This window comes from Oncorhynchus mykiss, chromosome 23, assembly GCF_057628025.1.
Source record: "Oncorhynchus mykiss isolate SJ-2025 chromosome 23, ASM5762802v1, whole genome shotgun sequence".
NCBI classification, from domain to species: domain Eukaryota; kingdom Metazoa; phylum Chordata; class Actinopteri; order Salmoniformes; family Salmonidae; genus Oncorhynchus; species Oncorhynchus mykiss.
Genome location: NC_143044.1, coordinates 16967970 through 16990869, shown reverse-complemented (window position 1 = coordinate 16990869; position 22900 = coordinate 16967970). Strand labels below are relative to the sequence as shown.

Genomic DNA, 22900 nt, shown 5'->3' with positions numbered 1-22900 from the left:
GGAGGCCCTGGGAGGAGAGTTGTATGGCATTGAATCTCATCTGGAGGTTAGTTAACACAACGTCCAACGAAGGGCCAGATGTATACAGAATGGTGTTGTCTGCGTAGATGTGGATCAAAGAATCACCAGCAGCGAGAGCGACATCATTGATGTCTACAGAGAAGAGAGTCGGCCCAGCCTGAACCTTGTGGCACCCCCATAGAGACTGCCAGAGGTCCGGACAACAGGCCCTCCGATTTGACATACTGTCCTATATCGGAGAAGTAGTTTGTGAAACAAGCGAGGCAATCATTTGAAAAACCAAGGCGGTTGAGTCTGCCAATAAGAATGTTGTGATTGACAGAGTCGAAAGACTTTTAGCTTGCTTGAGCCTACTTACTGAGTGTTAATTCACCCGTTTCAATATATTTAATTTTAAAACATTTATCTTACAAAGTAGTTGTTTAATCTAACTTTTCTAATCTTTACAGGAAAATGCCACGGGCACTACCTGATGTGTGGAGACATTTCACTGCAGCTAACGTAGAAGGAAAAGCTGTGTACATTTGCAAAACTGTGCCAAATCATATGTGAAGAATGCAACAAAGAAGCAGAATCATCTGGCCAAGTGCATAAAGTTCCCTCAGCGCTCACAACAAGCAACCTATGACAAAAGTCCCTCTATTTATATTCTAGGTGAAAATGATGAATCAGACACCTTATCGATAGAAACAGCTCATGGTCATCGATAACATGGTTATCGATAGCAACAGCTCAAGTTTATTTTGACTCAATGGAGGAACGTAGTCAGAAATGCTGATGAAAGTCTTGCTCGAGCTGTGTATGCAACTGGTTCACCTCTGATGCTCACAGGCAATGTGTATTGGAAGAGATTCCTGAATGTTCTTTACCCAGCCCTCCAACCAGACATGCTTAATCCACTAATTTGCTGGATACAGAGTTCAACAGAGTTCAAGTGAAGGTCAAGCAAATCATTACTTCCAAGCAAGGGCTTTGGGATGGAGATGCGATATGGCAGTCTTGCCAACATATCACATCAGCCACCTGGTGGAAGGGACTTTGTGGATCTGAGGCTCTTTCCCGTTGCCTCCATCATCCTCTAAATCCCACCAACATCAGCCGCCTCAGAGAGCAACTGGTCCTTGTTTGGGAACACATACATCAACGCAACAGGTTGGCCAATACAAGGGTTGAAAAATTGGTGGCCATCCGGGCAAATTTGAGGCTTTTTGAGCCTGACAACGAGCCATCCTCAACAAGGTTGGAAAGTGACAGTGAAGAGATGCCTCAGAGTCTGATGTTCAAGGCAAAATACATTAAAGCCAAGATAATGGACCCTTGACAATCAACCGTTCTCTATCGTGGGCGATGTTGGCTTTTGCCGACTGATCGAGCACTGTTACACACTACCAAGTGCACTGTTTTTCAGAAGTTGCCCTACCGGAGTTACACAGTAATGGTGTCACTGCTATTAGCTTCACAACATACATACTATGGAATGCCGTTTGGGTCTTTGTGTGTCATAAAAGTTACAGTAGCACTGTCAAAGCTGTACAAAAAAGTCTGCAAACAAGCAAACACCGGCCACGAACGATGTGTTTACAATACCGCGTTGGTAATTAAGCATAATTTGATCGACCGCAACTTCTGGGGTAGCTAGCTTCAGCTTGGTACCTAGCTAGCATCAACTGCAGTCATTTTCATTATTCTTAGCAATGATTTAGGAATCGTTGTGAATAAGTATTAGCTAGGTTGCCACTTGTCGTTCGCCTAATGAAATTGAACTTCAGTACATAAATAAATAGCCAGCTACTTAATCCTGTTGCCCAAAGCTAATGTTGCAAGCAGCCAGCTAGCTTCATCTGTCTAGTTAGGCTCGACCGCAATGTGTTATCTTTTTTTAAACTAGCCACAATAAGGATTGGGCACAAAGTGGAATTTGTGGTTTGCCTTCAAAATAAAAGTGTATTTGACAGTGATGCAAATGAATACAAATAGTAGAATTATGCCATACTTTTATTTTGAAGGCTAACCATAAAGTCTACTACTGTGGCTAATCCTTATTGTGGCTAGCTTCACATAAGAAGGGTCTTATAAATTGGGGTTATTTTAGATGATGACACCTAGCTATATAGTTAGCTAACTAACTAACTGTAATCAGTGTGTAATTAGCAAGTAAAAAAAATGTATGAACGCATTAAATTATCATGTAATGTGCAGTCATATTCAGGTCCTGATTGGTCAATAGGCTTATTTGACACGTCAAATAGTGCTAAATTGTATCTTTGTTGACACACAAAGACCCAAACGGCGTTCCATAGAAATCCTGGTTGAGAATGAAATGACTGAAGAAATGAACAACGAAACAGAACCGCAAATAAGTAAAAGAAATCGGTTTTGATGAAGTCTTACTGGTAATGGGTAATCAGTTAAGAACAAATTCTTATTTACAATGACGGCCAAACCCGGACGACACTGGGCCAATTGTGAGCCGCCATATGGGACTCCCAATCGCGGCCGGATGTGATACAGCCTGGATTCGAACCAGGGACTGTAGTGATGTCTCTTGCACTGAGATGCAGTGCCTTAGACCGATGCGTCCATGTGTGTGTGAACTATTTAACTGTACTAGAAAGCTTAAAAATGTTAATATCGGTTATCGGTTTCTTTGGCAAGGAAAATATTGGAATCGGTATCGGCCAAAAAATGTTATACCGGTGCATCACTAGTGAAGTCAACTCATTTAAAGTTAAATTCATAACTACATTTTTTTTTTTTTTTCATATTGGAAGCATTTAATCATTAGCAATTATGTTTACTTATGATAAGGTAAAAGGTTGATGTTTCTGTCTCCATATGATATGGTAAATATATACACAATACAAAAAACATCTGCATTTAAATGGTAATAATATAATTTGCATATATTTCCGATAATTCCCATATTCCGGGTAATGCCCACGGAAAGTTTCCACCTCTGAATATTCCCCAAAATATGCAACCCTACAAACAGCACAGGAATGAAATCAACATGTATTGATCACATCCCACAGCAGAAATGTGCTTGAAATTGCTTCTCAATTACGAATAAGCATGCACCCATTAAGAAAAGGACTGTAAAAACTGTTAAACCCCTGTCAATTGATGAGGAATTGAACAATTATATGGTTGAGAGGGATGAGGCAAAAGGAATGGCAAATAAGTCTGGCTGCACAAACGATTGGCAAACGTACTGAAAATTTTAAAATCATGTGACTAAACTATATAAAAATAAGAAACCACACTATGAAACAAAGATAAATGACAAATAATTATATAAAAAAGCTTTAGAGGACCTTCAATTACATTTTGGGAAAAAAGGAAAATTCAACAACATTATTCATTGAATCAGATGACTCATTCATCACAAAACCGACTTATATTGCCAACTACTTGAATAATGTTTCATTAGCAAGATTAGCACACTTAGGCATGACATGCCAGCAACAAACAATGACACTACAGATCCAAGTATATTTGAACAAATTATGAAAGACAAGAACTGTAATTTTGACTTCCATAAAGTGAGTGTGGAAGAGGTGAACATCTTTTTGTTGTCTATCAACAATGACAAGCTACTGGGGTTTGACAACTTGGAAGGAAAATTACTGCGGATAATAGCAAACGATATCGTCACTCCTATTTGCCACATCTTCAATTTAAGCCTACTAGAAACTGTGTGCCCTCAGGCCTGGAGGGAAGCAAAAATCATTCCGCTACCTAAGAATAGTGGGTGGAGCTGCCGGTAGCCAACTAGTAACCGAAAGGTTGCAAGATCGAATCTGACAAGGTAAAAATCTGACTTTCTGCCCCAGAACAAGGCAGTTAACCCACTGTTCCTAGGCCATCATAGAAAATAATATTTTTTTCTTAACTGACTTGCCTAGTTAAATAAAAGTTTTAAAAATGTAAAAATGTGATACAACAGTAGCTAAGATGGGGAGAAGTTTGTCCATAATAAAGCACTGCTCTACCTTTTTAACAGCACTATCAACAAGGCAGCTCCTACAGACTCTAGTTTTGTCGCACCTGGACTACTGTTCAATCGTGTGGCGAGGTGCCACAAAGAAGAAATTAGGAAAATTGCAAATGGCTCAGAACAACGCAGCACGACTGGCCCTTGGATGTACACAGAGAGCAAACATCAACATGTCAATCTCTCCTGGCTCAAAGTAGAGGAGAGATTGACTTCATCACTACTTGTATTTGTGAGAAGTTATTGACATGTTGAAAGCACCGAGTTGTCTGTTTAAACAACTAGCACACAGCTCAGACACCCATGCATAACCCACAAGACATGACACCAGAAGTCTCCTCACAGTCCACAAGTCCAGCACAGACTATGGGAGGCGCACAGTACTACATAGAGCCATGAATACATCAAACTGTATTCCACATCAGGTAACTGATGCAAGCAGTAGAATCAGATTTTAAAAAACAAAAATACACCTTATGGAACAGCGGGGACTGTGAAGCAACACCAACATAGGCACAGAGACATGCATACACACATGATAACATACGCACTATACAATCACGTGCACATGGATTTTGTATTGTAGATATGTGATAGAGGAGTAGGGGCCTGAGGGCACACACACAGTGTGTTGTGAAATCTGTTATGAATGTTTTGTAATGTTTAAAAATTATATAACTGCCTTAATTTTGCCAGACCCCAGAAAGAGTAGCTGCTGTCTTGGCAGCAGCTAATGTGGATCCATAAATACAAATGACAAGCAACAGCCTCTGTTTTGTGCAGATAAACTGGGGTTTTCGATGTGTGAGGGAATAGAGCACTCAAAAACTGAGATGGAAGAGGGCAAGCTATAGACTGCAGAGCCACCATGTTAGAAAGGTCAAACAAGAAGGTCAGAGGGGGGAGTGAACCATAGACTCTGGGCTTAGTCCTAACTCGAACATCAGCATCCACACTCATTCTTCGTATGTGAGAGAACGCTTTGTCCACCATTGGTAACCAAGTGGCCGGGCAATAAAATAGCACCAAAGTAGAGGGGAAGGAAGGGGAGGGAGAAAGTAAAAAAGATCATGGGGGAAGTGAGAGACAGGAGAATTATGGAAACAGTAAAAAAGTGATGTTGGGGTGAGGGCTTGTGGAACAATGGCTACCTACTGTGTCATTGTGAGTAATATCCAAACTCAAAAAAATATATATATTTGCCTCTCCCCTTCACCATAAGTTTCCACCTAACTGCATTAATTTCTGGTATGCTTTTTTCAGATCATGGCGAAGTCAGTCACAAATTAAATGAGCCAAAGTAAAAGTGCAATATGTGCCATGTAAAAAAGCTGACGTTTAAGAACATGAGAACATATGAAAGCTGGTGGTTCCTTCAATAGGTACGAGGTTTTAGGTTGTAGTTAATATAGTATTTATAGGACTTTCTCTCTATACCATTTGTATTTCATATACCTTTGACTATTGGATGTTCTTCTAGGCAATTTAGTATTGCCAGTGTTAACAGTATAGCTTCCGTCCCTCTCCTCGCCCCTACCTGGCATCGAACCAGGAACACATCGACAACAGCCACCCTCGAAGCAGCGTTACCCATCACTCCACAAAAGCCGCGGCCCTTGCAGACCATGGGGAACAACCAATCCAAGTCTCAGAGCGAGTGACGTTTGAAACGCTATTAGCGCGCACCCCACTAACTAGCTAGCCATTTCACATCGGTTACACCAGCCTAATCTCGGGAGTTGATAGGCTTGAAGTCATAAACAGCTCAATGCTTGAAGCACAGCGACGAGCTGCTGGCAAAACGCACTAAATTGATGTTTGAATGAATGCTTACGAGCCTGCTGGTGCCTACCATCGCTCAGTCAGACTGCTCTATCAAATCAGACTTAATTATAACATAATAACACACAGAAATACGAGCCTTAGGTCATTAATATGGTCGAATCCGGAAACTATCATCTCGAAAACAAGAGGTTTATCCTTTCAGTGAAATACGGAACAGTTCCGTATTTTATCTAACGGGTGGCATCCATAAGTCTAAATATTCCTGTTACATTGCACAACCTTCAATGTTATGCCATAATTACGTAAAATTCTGGCAAATTAGGTGGCCCAAACTGTTGCATATCGACTGACTCTGCGTGCAATGAATGCAAGAGAAGTGACACAATTTCACATGGTTAATATTGCCTGCTAACCAGGATTTCTTTTAGCAAAATATGCAGGTTTAAAAATATATACTTCTGTGTATTGATTTTAAGAAAGGCATTAATGTTTCTGATTAGGTACACATTGGAGCAAGAGTCCTTTTTCGCGAATAGGCACCGCATCGATTATTTGCAACGCAGGACACGCTAGATAAACTAGTAATATCAACCATGTGTAGTTAACTAGTGATGATGATTGATTGCTTTTTATAAGATAAGTTTAATGCTAGCTAGCAACTTACCTTGGCTTCTTACTGCATTCACGTAACAGGCAGTCTACTCGTGGAGTGCAATGTAATCTGGTGGTTAGAGCGTTGGACTAGTTAACTGTAAGGTTGCAACATTGAATCCCCGAGCTGACAAGGTAAAAATCTGTCATTCTGCCCCTGGACATGGCAGTTAACCCACCGTTCCTAGGCCGTCATTGAAAATAAGAATGTGTTAACGGACTTGCCTAGTTAAATAAAGGATAAATAAAGGCGTCCAAAAACACTGATTTCCGATTGTTATGAAAACTTGAAATCGTCCCTAATTAATCGGCCATTCCGATTAATCGGTCGACCTCTAATCACGACCAAGTCAATCGCCGCAGTCCACCCACCAAACATTGTTAAAACTATAGCTGGATGGTCTCAAAATACACTACAACAGCAATGCATTGCGATAACGCTAGCTTTTGTCCATATTACATTTTTGAGAGGGACCTTGTAATGTCTCACAAAAGGCCTGGGCTTGAACAACGCACTAAAACACACTCGAGGCAAGAGTGGCACAGAACCCTCTTCTCTCTTGGTCCTAAAGAAATTGTCCTGTAAATTGGATGATGTGGTCCATCAAATAGGCAGTATTTGATGCAAGAAAATACTGTATGAATCAATAGTAGGTTACATCACATGCCTAACAGGTTGGTTAGTGTTAACAAAAATATTGCCTTTGTTATTTTATAGCGAAAACAGCTAAAGTTCTCTATACAATTCTGCTGTCATGCAAGGCAAGAAAACAAGTGTAATAGGATATCTGAAAGCCCCCCTAGCAAAGCTTGAGATAAACCCAGTGTAGAGTGTCTATTCAACACTGATTAACCACAATAATAGTCTGACCTAGCAGCAACCAGAAGCATACCCGAACGAATGACAGAACTTGTGAAAAACCTCGAGAGGTTGCACAAAACCACACCATAACACAACAGTGACAGGTTGTGTATTCACCACTATTTTTGACCCTGGTATTATGACCATGGTTTACTACACTTCCTGACCAAATCGCTGCTCACTATGAACTGGAGATGCAGCTGTCGAGTAACGAGATCAAACAGATTTGAGTAAAGAGGCACATTTCATAGTTGGCAGTAGACCCTATGGAATATAACGTTTGTAACCGAGGTATTTTTCTGACTGTAAAACAGAGGGAGAGTACATCCCAATTGGCACCCAATGCCCTATAGGCTAGTAGTGCAAAGTAGTGAATGAATCTGGTCGAGCACGTGAGGAAAACTTTGGACCTGAATGACTTTAATTAATGTTTTTTATATATAAAAAGTGTAAACGTCATCAAGAGAGCTCATTTAGTACAACCGTCTTGGCTAGTAAGGTAGATAGCTAATTAACCCCATCATAACTTAAAATATAGCAACTGTGTAAAGTAACTAGCTAACGTTAGCTAGGAGGCCCATACTAAATACAAATGACTGGGCTGCAGTAACGTTAGTTTGGCTGAACAAACGTTACAACGAATTGCAGATTGTGGCTTTTAATTACGTTATGAAATAGCTAACGTTAGAAGGCTAGCGCTAACTTGACAGCTAAAAACAACACTTCACATGTAGTTAGTAGCTATCAGTTCTAGCTAGCGAACGCGTTAACTACAACCAGCCAAGTTAGTCGGGATATAGCTAGCTAACGTTAACTTGTTAAGCAAATAATACAGCGGCTTGACGTTCTCAGTAGTTAGTTATAATTAACCTGACTCAGAATGAGCTCTGACATCTAGATGACGTTAGCTGGTAAGCATAACATTAGCCAACAACGCATGGCACGTTCAAAACGCGCTTCAAATGCTAGCCAGTTCACGTCGAAGCCTTTACTATAGCTTGGTAACTAGCTAGCTACCAATACGTCAATCTCAAATAAACTCTACATTGGTATTTGGCGGCTTGCAACTTACACAAGTTGTTTTCACGCAGGAGTGCTTGATTCAGCCTAGCCCATTCCCTCGTCCTGTGCTGGGGCAAACAGACTGCCGTTAGCGTAGGCTAACTATGTCAAATAATGCGTTTATGCCCCATCTAGCGTCCAAAATAAGAACTGCGTTTTTTTATGCAAAGCCAAAGACTTGATATATTTATTGGTCAAAGAAAGGTCCATCACCGTTGCCCGCTATTACGCTCATGGCTCCTTTGAGAAACTTGCCGGATCTTATTGCGATCACATCAACTAGACACAAACAATTGGTAGCCTACTCTCATATCATGTCGTATACTACACAGGCATAGCACACATTGGCCTATCATATGCAGCAGCTAGGCCCAGTATTCTCAAATTGATGATCAAACATACCTGCAACAATTTAACAATCTAACAAATATTATTTCAACAATTAATCTAATTGGCATATCTAATGTAAAAAGCAGTAAGCAAATACAAGGATACATGTATCCCACTGCTGTGCTTTTCAGTTGACCCTAGGCCAATGCATAGGGTAATACTGCAATTTACCAGGATAATGCAGTTTAATCGGACTCGATGTACTTGTACAGTGTCTTCAGAAAGTATTCAAACCACTGTTTCCACATTTTGTTGTGTTACAAAGCAGAATTAAAATGGATGTAATTGTCAATGATCTACAGAAAATACTCTGTAATGTCAAAGTGTAAGAAAAATTCTAACGTTTGTAAAAAATAAATGAAAAAAGGATTGAAACATAAAACACCAGCATTTCTTGATTAGAGTCAATACATGTTAGAATCACCTTTGGCAGTGATTACTGCTGTGAGTCACCTGGATTGTGCAACATTTATCCATTATTATTTTCAAGAATCTTCAAGCTCTGTCAAGTTGGTTGTTGGTCATTGCTAGACAACCATTTTTAGTTGATGTCATTCATCCTTATTAGACACCTGAGTCAACATGGCTGCACAAACAAGATGTTCTCATCTATAGTGGAAACATTGTACAGCTGCAGTAGCAGGATGATTTCCAGACATATCTATGGGCCTCCTGCTCTTAGTGTAAGTTGTAAATTGTAGAAAGCATAATGCCATTGCACAACACTCCTAAACCCCTCATTCTAACAACACATCATACTCTTTGTTCTGATGTGAATAATGAGAAGCATCCAGAAGCTGCACTTGATGCATTTATGAAATTGTTTCTTCCAGTTATTGATAAGCATGCACCTACTACAAACATTTTTAAATCACACTTAGTACAAAACTCCAAACTGGTCACACTTTTAACCAGTGGTGTAAAGTACTAAAGAAAAATACTTTAAAGTACTACTTAAGTAGTTTTGTTATAGGTATCTGTACTTTACTTTACTATTTATATTTTTGGCTATTTTTACTTCACTACATTCCTAAATAAACTTCTTACACAATAATGTACACTTTCCATACATTTTCCCTGACACCCAAAAGTACTTTTCAATGCTTAGTAGCACTCACTCACTTATCAAGAAAACATCCCTGGTCACCCCTACTGCCTCTGATCTGCAGGACTGCATGTTGTAGTGTGCCCCTGGCAATCCGTAAAAAAATAAATAAAAACGTTGTGATCTTATTATTATCAATTTTAAATTGATACTTTTACTTTTGATACTTTAGTATGTTTCAAATCAAATACTTTTAGACTTTTACTCAAGTAATATTTTTCTTGGTGACTTTCACTCCTACTTGAGTCATTTTCTCTTAATGGATCTTTACTTTTACTCAAGTATGACAATTGTGTACTTTTTCCACCACTGCTTTTAACGCACCCAGTCTTTCATTAATTTGGATTCATTTGGATTGTAAACATCTCTCACAACACCACAATTTATTCAAATAGGTTTATTGTGAAATATAATGAGAACATTGGTTTAATCACCAAAACACAACATAATTATATATTTTAAATTTAGTTGTTTTAACTACCAGTTAATCCAATAGCAAACAATGCAAGATATGTGTTTTAAATCGCCCTTAAAAGTGCTGAAGCAATATGATACAGTATTGTAAATGACAGTTGATTACACAGTTTTCACATTAGGCAATACACTTACATTAGCCAACAAAATTGACAGAAAATCTATAATTTCCATAATATCTATCCAATTTATAATCAAAGGTGTGATCAATGAAGACATCATCTACAATCATTCATACAAATAGAAACTGTATTTTTCAGATATAATTGCAACATATGTGTACTGTCTGTAATCAAATATAATACATTAATTGAAACAAATGACATTAATGAAAATTAAACATAACGTATAAGCACGCATTAATTTGCATCAAGCCTGTCTCGAGCATTTGGCCATGAATTCTCATTCACATCACAATGAATGTCCTCATTGTTCATGCACGCGGGAAATACCATTTGGCATGGTGAATCCAAGCTTGACACTGGTCTGCGTTGATGTCATCGCATACATTATCCATGGCCAGAGGGAGGGTGACACTCAATAGGGTCGAGGAAAGGAGACTATGTGTGCAGGTAAATGGTCACAAATCAGGGATGGGCCCAAAACCATGCCTGATCCCACCTCTGCATGGTGGAACCTGAAACTTTCCCACACAATGATATTGGTGACCCCTTCACCTTGACAGGCCTGCTCAATTTAATCGAGAAACACAATGTGTGCAGCATTTTAGGATCCAAGTAATGGCATAGGTCCTACCACACCATCTTCAGAGATAGCTGTGCACATGGAGATGTTTCCCCCACGTTGACCAGGCACTTGGACCTGTTGGCAGATGAGGTTCTGCCCACGGCTCCAAGTTTTGGCCAGGTTGAAGCCTGCTTCATCAACAAAGACATACTTGTGATGGTTCACTGCAGCATCAAGCACCATCACCCTCTAAAAATATAATTTGGTTAGTTATTTTTACAGTACAGTTCCAACATAATATTGTGAAGTAGCATGTGCATCAAATAGTAACAGTAATACAGTATATAGTGCTGTACCTGAACATAGTCAGCCCGCAGTTGTTTCACCCGGTCATTGTTTGTCTCAAAAGGCACCAGGTAAATGTGTTGCATAGATACCTGGTGCCGCTTCAAAAAGGCGAGTGATTGTTGGTAGGCTGATGGATGCCACATTGGCAAAGGTGTCATCATTCTCCTCAATGGCCTGCTTAATTTCGGACAGCCGTATGTCATTCCTGACCCTCACCATGGCCACCACCATGGGGTCTTCTGTCAATTCTGAGGGTATAACAGAGTGTACAGTCAATAGATGTACATGCATTACAATATGTGATGTACTGTAAATGTAATGGTAAAGCACAGTGCACATCCTGCAGACTTACCCCATACATAACATTCTTTTGGCGAAATGTTCTCATGATCGAATTGACACCACAATCTTTTCAGATTGTCATTATTTGAACTAATCTGGCATCCTCTGCAATGGTAAGGCCTCTGTTTACCACACTGTCATGATTATGGCCCGGACTTCATGAGACACAACAGTTCCTTGCTGTCTGCCTCCCTCTCTCCGATGTCCACCTCTTTGAGGGGGCCCACGCCCACCTTTATCACCTCTTTGATGGGGCCCATGCTTGGATTAAGTGATGGTCAAATGTATTTTTGAACAAATGAGGAGTGAATCATATGAAAAGTATTGTGAGTGTTGCATTGTGAAAGGCAATTACTTTATTTGAAAGGTATTTCTAGATTAAACACTCATTATGTTTGGTGAAAAAGCTACTGTGTGATTTTGTGTGTTGTACTTGGTCAATTGTAAAAATGTTAAATAAATGTAAAAAAAAATACTAATAATACAAAAAAGCCTTTTTGATGATCTGTTTGGAGTTTTGTACTAAGAGTTGTGACATTTTAGTGTGGGTGACGTGGGGAAATTATTGTTGTCCATCAGTAATGAGAAACCACCTAGTATTGACAACGTAGATGGAAAGCTACTGAGGATGGTAGCAGACTAAATTACCACTCCTATTTGTCATATCTTTAATCTGTTTGTCCTCAGACCTGGAGGGAAGCCAAAGTTGTTCCGCTACCCAATAATGGCAAAGCACCCTTTACTGGTTCTAACAGCTGACCAATCAGCTTGCTCCCAACTCTTAGCAAACTTTAGGGAAAAAAGTGGTGTTTGACCAGATACAATGCTATTTCTCTGTAAACAAATTAACAACAGACTTCCAGCATGCTTATAGAGAAGGGCTCTCAACATGTACTGCACTGACACAAATGACTGATGATTGGTTGAAAGAAATTGATAATAAGAAGATTGTGAGTGCAGCCTTTGATATTATTGACCATAACCTGTTGTTGAAAAGACATGTGTGTTATGGCTTTTCAACCTCTGCCATACCAAGCTATCTATCTAATAGAACACCGAGGTTTACTTTATTGGAAGCTTCTCTAATGTTAAACGTGTAAAGTGTGATTGTACGGTACACTTAGCCCTCTACTCTTTTCTATTTTTACCAATGACCTGCCACTGGCATTAAACAAGGCCTGTCTGTCTACACTGTATATATGCTGATGAATCAACCCTATACATGTCAGTTTTAGAATGGGTGGCCAGTAATAAACTGGTTCTGAACATCTCTAAAAGTAAGAGCATTGTATTTGGTACAAATCATTCCCCCAATTCTAGAATCTGGTAATGAATGAAATAAAATAAAAAGTGGAAGAGGAGAAACGGAAATATACAGATGGAAGATATGACTGTTGAGCAAGTTGAGGAGACTAAATTACTTGGTATTACCTTAGATTGTAAACTGTCATGGTCAAACATATTGATTCAATGGTTGTAAATATGGGGAGAGGTCTGCCCAATAAAGAGATGCTCTACTTTTTCTTTTTACATTTAATCATATTAGGGATTAAAACCAGCATACTGTAGACCCTCGATGCACACACAAGGTGAGGGAGCCCTGACACATTTATGGACCCAGCTAAACACTCACCTATAGTTTCTTGAATGTTATGAGCCTACCAAATCATGCATGCTTATTTATCTGGTATTTTAATATTAACAGTTGCACACCACTAAGGAAAACACAGTAAAGCATTTATGATCACTACCTGCTTTGCTCAGGTCTCGTTTAGAACCATTTCTTATACTGTACCTTTCAGACTACTATGCTGTTCATGACTGCGTGTGTGCCTGTAGTAGTTCAGTAAACACGTGGAAGGGTCATAGTGAAACAGACCAACAACCCAACACTGATGAAGAATCTGTTTGTCCATGGGAATGATCCTGACTCTATCAGCCTGTTCTAAGTAATGGTGCGTCACCTTATCATAAAAATGAATTATTTCATATGCGCTATATATCTTAAACAAACCCCATAAAACAATTCACCCCCCCCCCCTCTCTGTAGCTCAAATTAACACTTGTTGTGTTTGTGGACAGTCATTTTAATGTGTTCACCGTGTGAACCGGCTACTTTATGACCACAAGCCCAGGTGGGTCATTTCTCACACACATTGAGTATTAAGGGATTTCTCGCATTCAGGATTTTATGGGCACTATAAGGATGTTTAAAGGCCTGCCTTTAGGTATATAAACTGTCCTGTTTTGGGACTGTGTCATCGTCAAGGGGAAGGTGAAACATGGAGATTGCTACCACTCTTCTTGTTCTTTGCTCTGTGATAGTCTCACATGGAGCTCAAGGTAATGTATTCACTTATACTGCACTGTATATATGTTTTGTTGGTATCGATCTCTCATTGTAAGTGTTGTTTGTTCGTAACAATGGCTTCCATTTGTGTATGATTATAGGGTTGTTGTAACACCTCTGGTGTCTCTCTCTTATGCAAAGGTTCATATTCAATTACTCTTACTTTCTCATTGCAGGTCAGTGGGAGACATGGACCACAGCAGGTAAGTTCTGTTGATGAGCTGATTTCTTACCCCAAATAACATATAGTCCTGTCTTTTTGCTTTGTACCAATTTCTAGAAATGACTTAATGAGATGAAGAAAGACTGCACTCTTCAGGGTCAATACAAATGTCAGATGTATTGTGCAATGACCATACGTTTGCAAAGGTTTCATTATTTTCACTAATCTGACACCTTCCCGCACTTTAGCATGTATGTTAGGTGTGCAGTGCAGTAGTAACAGTATTACTACATGGAACCTAATGACATTTGTGTTTACAGAACCTTGGAGAACAGTTGACCCATCAGGTATTCCAAACTCTGAATTTTGCTACTATTTCTGAGCTGTGTTTATGTTGCTCTGTTTATCAACCATTTTGATTAACTAACCCATGTTTGTTTATTCCTCTTGTTCGTTCAAATACTTCACTGTATCAACATTCCAATTAATCAACATAGTTTTTTATTGTGTCAGTCGACACTGCCAGTCAGTCTCTGTTCTACTTCTCATTCTTAACGTTGTCACTTTTTGGTTGTTTTGCTCAGGCACCAGTGCCCCATGTGGTGGCTACCTGACTGCATCAAAGGGCCAATTCAACAGCCCCAACTACCCCAGCAACTACCCCAACAATGCCTACTGTACATGGAACATTCAGACCCCACCGGGCAGCCAAATCGTTCAGCTGGAATTCCCCTATGTCAAGTAAGTAGGTTTTGGTTCATGTTTATTCTTAAACTTGGATATGTTAGAAAACCCTCAAAATCCATAATTTGGTCTTTCAAATGATCACCTATCTAAAAAATGATTTGATAAGTGAAAGCAAGTCCAGGACACTAATCAGGTCAGATCAGTCACCAGAGGTAATAAGTGCTACATTACCAGCGTATAGTAGGCAGCCACCGCCATTGTACTTCATTCATCTTTCCGGTCTCCGACCACAGTCTTGAGGGTGACTTCAACTGTAGGTATGATTCCATCTCCGTGTACGATGGCTATTCCACCTACAACCGACTCCTGGGAAAGCTGTGTGGAGGACAAAGCTCAACCTTTTACTCCACCGGAAGTTCAATTACTGTGCAATTCACAAGTGACAGCTCCTCAACGTACAAGGGGTTTCAAGCAGAGTATCGTGTCGTAGGTAAGGAATTGAGATTAAGTAAATATATGTAAAGAGACATTAACGGCCTACAGTGCACTCTGAAAGCATTCAGACTCCTTCCCCTTCTCCACATTTTGTTACGTTACAGACTTATTCTGAAATTGATTAACTAAAAAATGTTCCTCATCAATCTACACACAATACCCCATAATGACAAAGTGAAACTGTTTTTTAGAAATCCTTGCAAAGGTATTATAAATAAAAAACATAAATATATTATTTACTTAAGTATTCAGACCCTTTGCTATGAGACTCGAAATTGAGCTCAGGTGCCTCCTGTTTCCATTGATCTACCTTGAGATGCTTCTATAACTTGATTGGAGTCCACCTGTGGTCAATTCAATTGATTGGACATGATTTGGAAAGGCACACACCTGTCTATATAAGGTCCCACAGTTGACAGTGCATGTCAGAGCAAAAACCAAGCCATGAGGTCGAAGGAATTGTCCGTAGTGCTCCGAGACAGGATTGTGTCGTGTCACAGATCTGGGGAAGAGTACCAAAAAATGTCTGCAGCAGAAGGACCCCAAGAACACAGTGGCCTCCATCATTCTTAAATGGAACAAGTTTGGAACCACCAAGACTCTTCTTAGAGCTGGCCGCACGGCTAAACTGAGCAATCGGGGGAGAAGGGCCTTGGTCAGGGAGGTGACCAAGAACTCTGATGGTCATTCTGACAGAGCTCCAGAGTTCCTCTGTGGAGATGGGAGAACCTTCCAGAAGGACAACCATCTCTGCCGAACTCCACCAATCAGGCCTTTATGGTAGAGTGGCCTGAATGCCAAGCATCACTTCTGGAGGAAACCTGGCACCATCCCTACGGTATAGCATGGTGGTGGCAGCATCATGCTGTTGGATGTTTTTCAGCAGCAGGGATTGGTAGGCTAGTCAGGATGAAGGGAAAGATGAATGCACAAAAGTACAGAGATATTCTTGATGACAACCTGCTCCAGAGTGCTCAGAACCTTAGACTGGGGCTAAAGTTCACCTTCCAACAGGACAATGATTCTAAACACACAGCCAAGCCTACTCAGGAGTGGCTATGGGACAAGTCTCTGAATGTCATTGAGTGGTCCAGCCAGAGCCCGGACTTGAACCCGAACGATCACCTCTGGAAAGACCTGATAATAGTTGTGCGCTGACACTCCCCATCCAACCTGATAGAGCTAGAGAGGATCTGCAGAGAAGAATGGAATAAACTCCCCAAATACAGGTGTGCCAAGCTTGAAGTGTTATACCCAAGAAGAATCGAGGCTGTAATCGCTGTGCTTCAACAAAGGACTGAGTAAAGGGTCTGAATACTTAGGGAAATGATTTCTGTTTTATTTTGAATACATTTGCAAAAATGTCTAAACCTGTTTTTGCTTTGTCATTATGGGGTATTGTATGTAGATTGATGAGGGAAAAACTAACAATTTAATACATTTTAGAATACGGCTGTAACTTAACTAAATGTGGAAAAAGTTAAGGGGTCTGAATACTTTCCGAATGGACTGTAGGTATTATTTTCCTCCCTGTACTCAAACATTACGCAAACATTTTAACTAAACAAATAATGATACATGCATACAAATGTGCTGTTCATTTTAGCAGCTTGTTGGCTTGGTATCATTGCTGAATTATGATCAGTGAACCATGATTCATCTGTTTGTTTTTCTTGTAGATGGAGGTTCTTGTAGACACAACTGTGGCTATCAGGTTGGCAACTGCTCCTGCTCATATTCCTGTGAATACAGGGGCAACTGTTGCCAGGACTATCAACGTAAGAGCAGGGAGTTAGGATCAAGTTTAGAATATTGTAACAGTATGTGTTCCTCCTCCGTTAAAATGTTCCCTTCTGTGCCATTTGTATGCTACTTTGTATAGAGATCTGCTATGACACAACCACAGAACCCAGCACCACAGATGCAGGACCAACAACCGGAGGTATTTCATCAGCTGTGTTAGAATTTTACTTTACAGCTAGTGTATTTAAAAAAAAATCACAAAAATAATTTGTACAATTTCAAAGCTTTTTGGAGAGCATGATGAAGATGTAACATAAAGTAACATAACATCTATTATTATTTGACCCTGCTGGTCATCTTTGAAAATTTGAACATCTTGGCCAAGTTCTGTTATAATCTCCACCCAGCACAACCAGAAAAGGACTGACCACCCGCCATAGCCTGGTTCCTCTCTAGGTTTCTTCCTAGGTTATGGCCTTTCTAGGGAGTTTTTCCTAGCCACCATGCTTCTACACTTACATTGCTTGCTGTTTGGGGTTTTAGGCTGGGTTTCTGTACAGCACTTTGTGACATCAGCTGATGTAAGAAGGACTAAATAAATACATTGGATTGATTGATAACAAAGAAATCATAAATAATAAAATCTGCTGTTCATGTATAAATAAAAAGTGAACAGGATTTACAGTAACTTTGAGTAATGTGCTGTCTGTTCATCACAACAGATTATTATTCCTGTGAGTACAACTGTGGCTACAGTGGCATGGTCTGCTCCTGCACCTCATCATGTCAAAACCATGGCAACTGTTGTCATGACTATCATGGTATGATATAGACATTTATGTTAAAGGCTATGTTTCTGTTATTACTAGCAGTGTGCCTGTGCTCTTTGATAAATACTAATGGCCATCCCCGTGGTATCATCTCTCCTTCACAGATTATTGCCCGGGTACAACAGAAACACCTACAGGTATTTTGTCCTCAAATTTTAAACCTGTAAAACCTTCAGTTTTGCCAGCATATAGATTGGTGACCTGAACATGTTGTACATGTTTTAAAGCTTTGGTCTCAGAAGTAATGTTACAGCAACTGAGAGTTAGTTTGAAAATTGCCTTCTCTCCTACAGCTCAGCCTTCCTGTAGGTACAACTGTGGTTATAATCTTGGAAGCTGTTCCTGCTCCAGCTCCTGTCAATACTACGGCAACTGTTGCTATGACTACAATGGTACGTTTCCAATACAATAGATAATATTGTATTGAGTGCATGGAACTCCTTTACATCTTATGTTGCGCAAGTGAACAGAAAACCTGGTTTCAAAAAAGACACACACACTACATGTTCATTTAAAAAAATGTATGTCAATTGTACTCTTTTGTCTGTAATGTATTTTTCTTAATGTATCGGTCTCCAGTAAGACTAGCTGTCGCCATTGGCGTTGGCTAATGGGGATCCTAATAAATCAAACAATATATGCACTTTAACAAACATTTTTATCCAAAGCAACTTAGTCATGCGTCCATACATTTTATGTATGAGTGGTCCTGGGAAGCAAACAAACAACCCTAGCAATGCAAGCACCATGCTATACCAACTGAGACATACAGGAGCAGATAGATCAGATGGGTTCAGGTATTGTCTGAGAAAGAGCACACTACAAAATGTGGATGAAGTCAAGACAAGAACACAAATATCTACCACCAAGACTTGTGTTGCTCTTCAATTCTAAAATAAGTATGCAAAGTCTCAGGTAATCAGAAAATAATTGTAAAAATTATATTGTAACACTGTGTGCTCATCCTCCGTTAAAATGTTCCCTTCTGTGCCATTTTATCAACCTTGTATAGAGATATGCTATGGCACAACCACAGACTCCATCACCACAGCTGCAGATCCAGCTACTGCAACAACCGGAGGTATTTCTTCAGCTGTGTTAGAATTGTACTTTACAACTAGTGTAGTTCAACAAAATTAACATATTTTGGTCAAATATTTTTTTTTGGGGGGGGGTCTATGTCCACAGCCACAGGTATTTATCTTCATCTAGTTTGCTGATCTGTGTAAAAAAAAAATCTGACAATATTAATAATATGAAAACAATCATCAAATGCTGTTCATGAACTTTGGTCACAAATGAGGTCTGTCCAATACACTAGGTTGGGGTTCCTGTAGATACAGCTGTGGTTCTTATGCCGGTGGTTGCTCCTGCACCTCATCCTGTCGATACTATGGCAATTGCTGTCATGACTACAATGGTATGATGTTAAAGAGCTGTTTGTGATTGTTAGTATTTGGGAAGGCTCACATTGTCTATGCTAATGTCCATCCCTATCTTTCCTTCTCACAGATTATTGCCAGAGCACAACGTACGAAACTGGTACAACCTCAGGTATTTCTCTCCCAATACTTACACCCAAATTTGAAAACCCTCAGCTTTGGCATCATCTAGTTTGGTCACCTGTGTAGAAAATGTTGTGCTGTTAATGTTCTAAAGATTTTGTCAAATAAGTGGTGTTATTGTAAAGTGGTGTTATTGTAAAGTGGTGTTATTGTAAAGTGGTGTTATTGTAAAGTGGTGTTATTATTGCCTCCTGCAGAGGCTTCCTGTAGGTACAACTGTGGTTTCAATCTTGGAAGGTGTTCCTGCTCCAGCTCCTGTCAATACTATGGCAACTGTTGCTATGACTACAACAGTACGTGTCCAATACAGTAGATCAGATGGGTCCAGGTATTATCCGTGAAAGAGCACACTGTAAAGATGGCAAATATGTGGAGACATTCTGGATAAAAATACAAATCCCTGTTGCCAAGACTTGGGTTGCCCTTCCACTCTAAGTAGACCTATGCAAAATATGTCCCAGCTAATCTGAAAATAATATTGAGTCATACATTCAGTTAAAATGCAGTTGAAGTTTAGCTTTAAAAAAGATCTTCAACAATGAATACCAGACACGCTCCCTAAATGACTGTATGAGCTTTAAGCACAATTGCATTTACCCAGTTTGGTTTGGATATTGTTAATTCTTATTTTTTTCCTTCACATAGCGTACTGCCCCACCACCCCACCAGAATCAACAGGTATTAACATTTCCCACATCATCCATTTAAAAAGGGATTTGATCTAATAAGCTGTATAATGACAGAACAATACAAGTAGACATCAATGTGTTGCACAAACGTAACTAACTGAACCTTTCTTGATGACAAATGTGATTTCCTGAAGATTATCTACAGGAAATCACATTTGGTGTCACAAGATGTCTGACTCTTGAATTCCAAATGGATTTTGAGTTTAATTTCTCTTCCCCAGTCTCAGGGACTCACCCCACCTGTGGAGGAAACCTGCATGGCTCTGGGTCCATCTCAAGTCCATACTATCCAGAATATTACCATGACAACGCCTACTGTGTCTGGCATCTATCGGCCCCCTCTGGCCAAAGGATCTTTATGTCATTTACTGACCTGGAGTGAGTTAAGATTCCTCTTTAGAAATTGTTCCCTTGATTACCCTGGTTTGTTGCATCTTAATGTAAAATATTTTAAAATGCTTCACCTTGACACTTCCCTTTGATCAACTATCTGATGGATTTCTATCATTCTGAATGTGCATTAAGACAGATCTTGAAATGGACCGTCCGTATTGACTATGAGTTCACATTTAGACATATTCTATAAGTGTATGCTGTTTGTTGGTTCAGGTTGGAGAACTGCTGCTCTTGTGATTACATCTCTGTGTACGATGGATCGTCTGTGCAATCTCAAATGCTAGGCACAATCTGTGACTTCAACAACGACACCTCTTTGGCTGCCTACCACTCCACCTCTAACTACATGACAGTTCTCTTTCGCTCTGACCAATCAGTGGTCAGCAGGGGCTTCAGGGCCATGTTCAGCAGCTCCCTCGCATCAAACCAAGGTAGTCTGATTGATAATCTGGTGAAGTTAATCAAACACTAAACATTTATTCTGACATTGATATTATAGCTCCGGAGCCTCGGGTTGGTTTTATTTATGTTGTGGTGTTTCAGGTCGAGTGGACTGCTCCTCAGACAACATGAACATAGTGATCCAGAGATCCTACCTGCTCTCAATGGGCTACGATGGTAACAATCTGTACCTGAACGACCAGCATTGTAGACCTCAGGTCAACAGCTACCAGGTGGTGTTCAGCTTCCCAATCAATACCTGTGGGACCCAGCGAAAGGTAAATTAATTCACCAAACGCAAAGTGATTACCAGATTACGTAATGGCATATAAAAAGCTACATAGAGATCTAGCTAGTGTGCTGCAAACACTGGATATAGTCACATCAACTATCATTCACATTTTCCAATAATTTTCTGTTTCTTGTCCAATAACCTTTTTATCTCACGCTCTAAACAGTTTGAGAAAGGGAGAGTGGAGTACATCAACGCCGTCCGTGCCTACCGGTCCGACTCAGGCGAGATTACGCGGCAGTCTCATTTTCTGCTGCACGTGGAGTGTCGCATGGAGCAGGACACCATGGTCCAGGTTATGTACAAGACCAACGATGAGGGTAACGGTACCATAACAGGCACAGGCAGATTCAACAGCACCATGGCCTTCTTTACAAACAGCAACTTCTACAGTGAGATAACCCAGACTCCATACAAGATTACCCTCAACCAGAACATGTACGTCCAAGTCCGCCTGAGGAGGTCAGACAGCAGTCTACATCTGTTCCTGGACACCTGTGTGGCCTCTCCCTCACCTCATGACTTTCAAACCAGATCATATGACCTGGTGCGCAACGGGTAAGAAACAGGCACTGCTGATCTGACCTGCAGAAATTGTAGGGCCAAGAGATATTGCTGAGAAGGAAAATCTGTGTTTATACATTTTTCAAGGGGTGCTTATTCTTCAAGGACACTCATAGGCTCTTGATTAAAAACAACATTTGTTTCTGATGCACCCACAGATGTAGGAGGGACCCCACCTACTACTCCTACACCTCTGGTACCAGTAGCTACGCCCGCTTCACCTTCCAGGCTTTCAAGTTCCTGCGAGCTGATGAGTCAGTGTACCTGCAGTGTAAAGTCACCATCTGCCAAGCTTCTGACTACAACTCCCGCTGCCGCCGAGGCTGCCGCACCCGCAAGGCCAGGGACCTGGGATCCTCCCAGGGGAGCCACACCCTGATCCTGGGCCCCATCCAGCTCAAAGGTTAACTCTTAATAGGGCTATGATGTTATGATTTCTCTAGACAGATGTGGGACACCCTAACCTGTTCGCAAATTTGTATGGCTAATTTGCTGCTAATGTTTGCATTGGGCTGTTGAAAACACTCAAACAATTAGGAGCAGTGGAGCACTCTGTAATACTGTTCTGAATATGTTCCGGTATGTATATTATCACTCTGATTTAGACTGTGCAGACACAAATGTATGCAAAAACAGGTCTTTCTTTTCCCTCCCCAGATCTGGAGAAGCCAGATGAGAAAGTGGCTGAGAAGGAGGAGATCCAGGCTAAGGTGGAACCTTAAGACTAAGCTGACCAGCCTCAACTAACTACTCTAATCATTAATACTATAATTCTGATTAATTTCACCTGAGGCAATGAAGTAGCCAATATTCCCTGCTAATGTACACTATAATCTTGTATCGCTTTCCTACTTTGGCTAAATGATTAAAAGCATTCAACAGACAATTATTGGTGTCTGAACATCTTATTCCATGTGCTAGCATTGAAATATGTCAAATGTGTGAACTTCTGCATTCTGACTGA

At 40.2% G+C, this 22900-nt stretch overlaps 2 protein-coding genes across 25 annotated transcripts in view; one reads left to right on the top strand and one right to left on the bottom strand.

The window, feature by feature from the left end:
- Positions 1-8508, bottom strand: part of LOC110502508 (pleckstrin homology domain-containing family A member 1) — a 38273-nt gene extending 29765 nt beyond the window's left edge. For 7 of the 24 annotated variants that reach the window (XM_021580567.3, XM_090216953.1, XM_090216956.1 and 4 more), the window contains exon 1: positions 8386-8474. The gene's annotated coding sequence lies outside the window, so the exon portion shown is untranslated. Of the gene's footprint in view, positions 1-8385 lie in introns of all 24 variants that reach the window. The other 17 variants (XM_090216961.1, XM_090216966.1, XM_090216969.1 and 14 more) reach the window with 6 other exon arrangements.
- A 5259-nt stretch (positions 8509-13767) lies between these two features.
- cuzd1.1 (CUB and zona pellucida like domains 1, tandem duplicate 1) lies at positions 13768-22822 on the top strand. Its single transcript, XM_021580563.3, has 21 exons — positions 13768-14064; positions 14248-14274; positions 14555-14581; positions 14819-14975; positions 15215-15411; positions 17096-17194; positions 17299-17358; positions 17882-17980; positions 18094-18126; positions 18283-18381; positions 19002-19070; positions 19311-19409; positions 19502-19543; positions 19752-19847; positions 20200-20232; positions 20465-20621; positions 20853-21070; positions 21183-21358; positions 21539-21930; positions 22095-22339; positions 22594-22822. Exons 1-21 carry the CDS (start codon positions 14004-14006, stop codon positions 22656-22658), a joined length of 2451 nt encoding a protein of 816 aa, XP_021436238.1. The 5' UTR covers positions 13768-14003; the 3' UTR covers positions 22659-22822.
- The last annotated feature ends 78 nt before the right edge of the window (positions 22823-22900 follow it).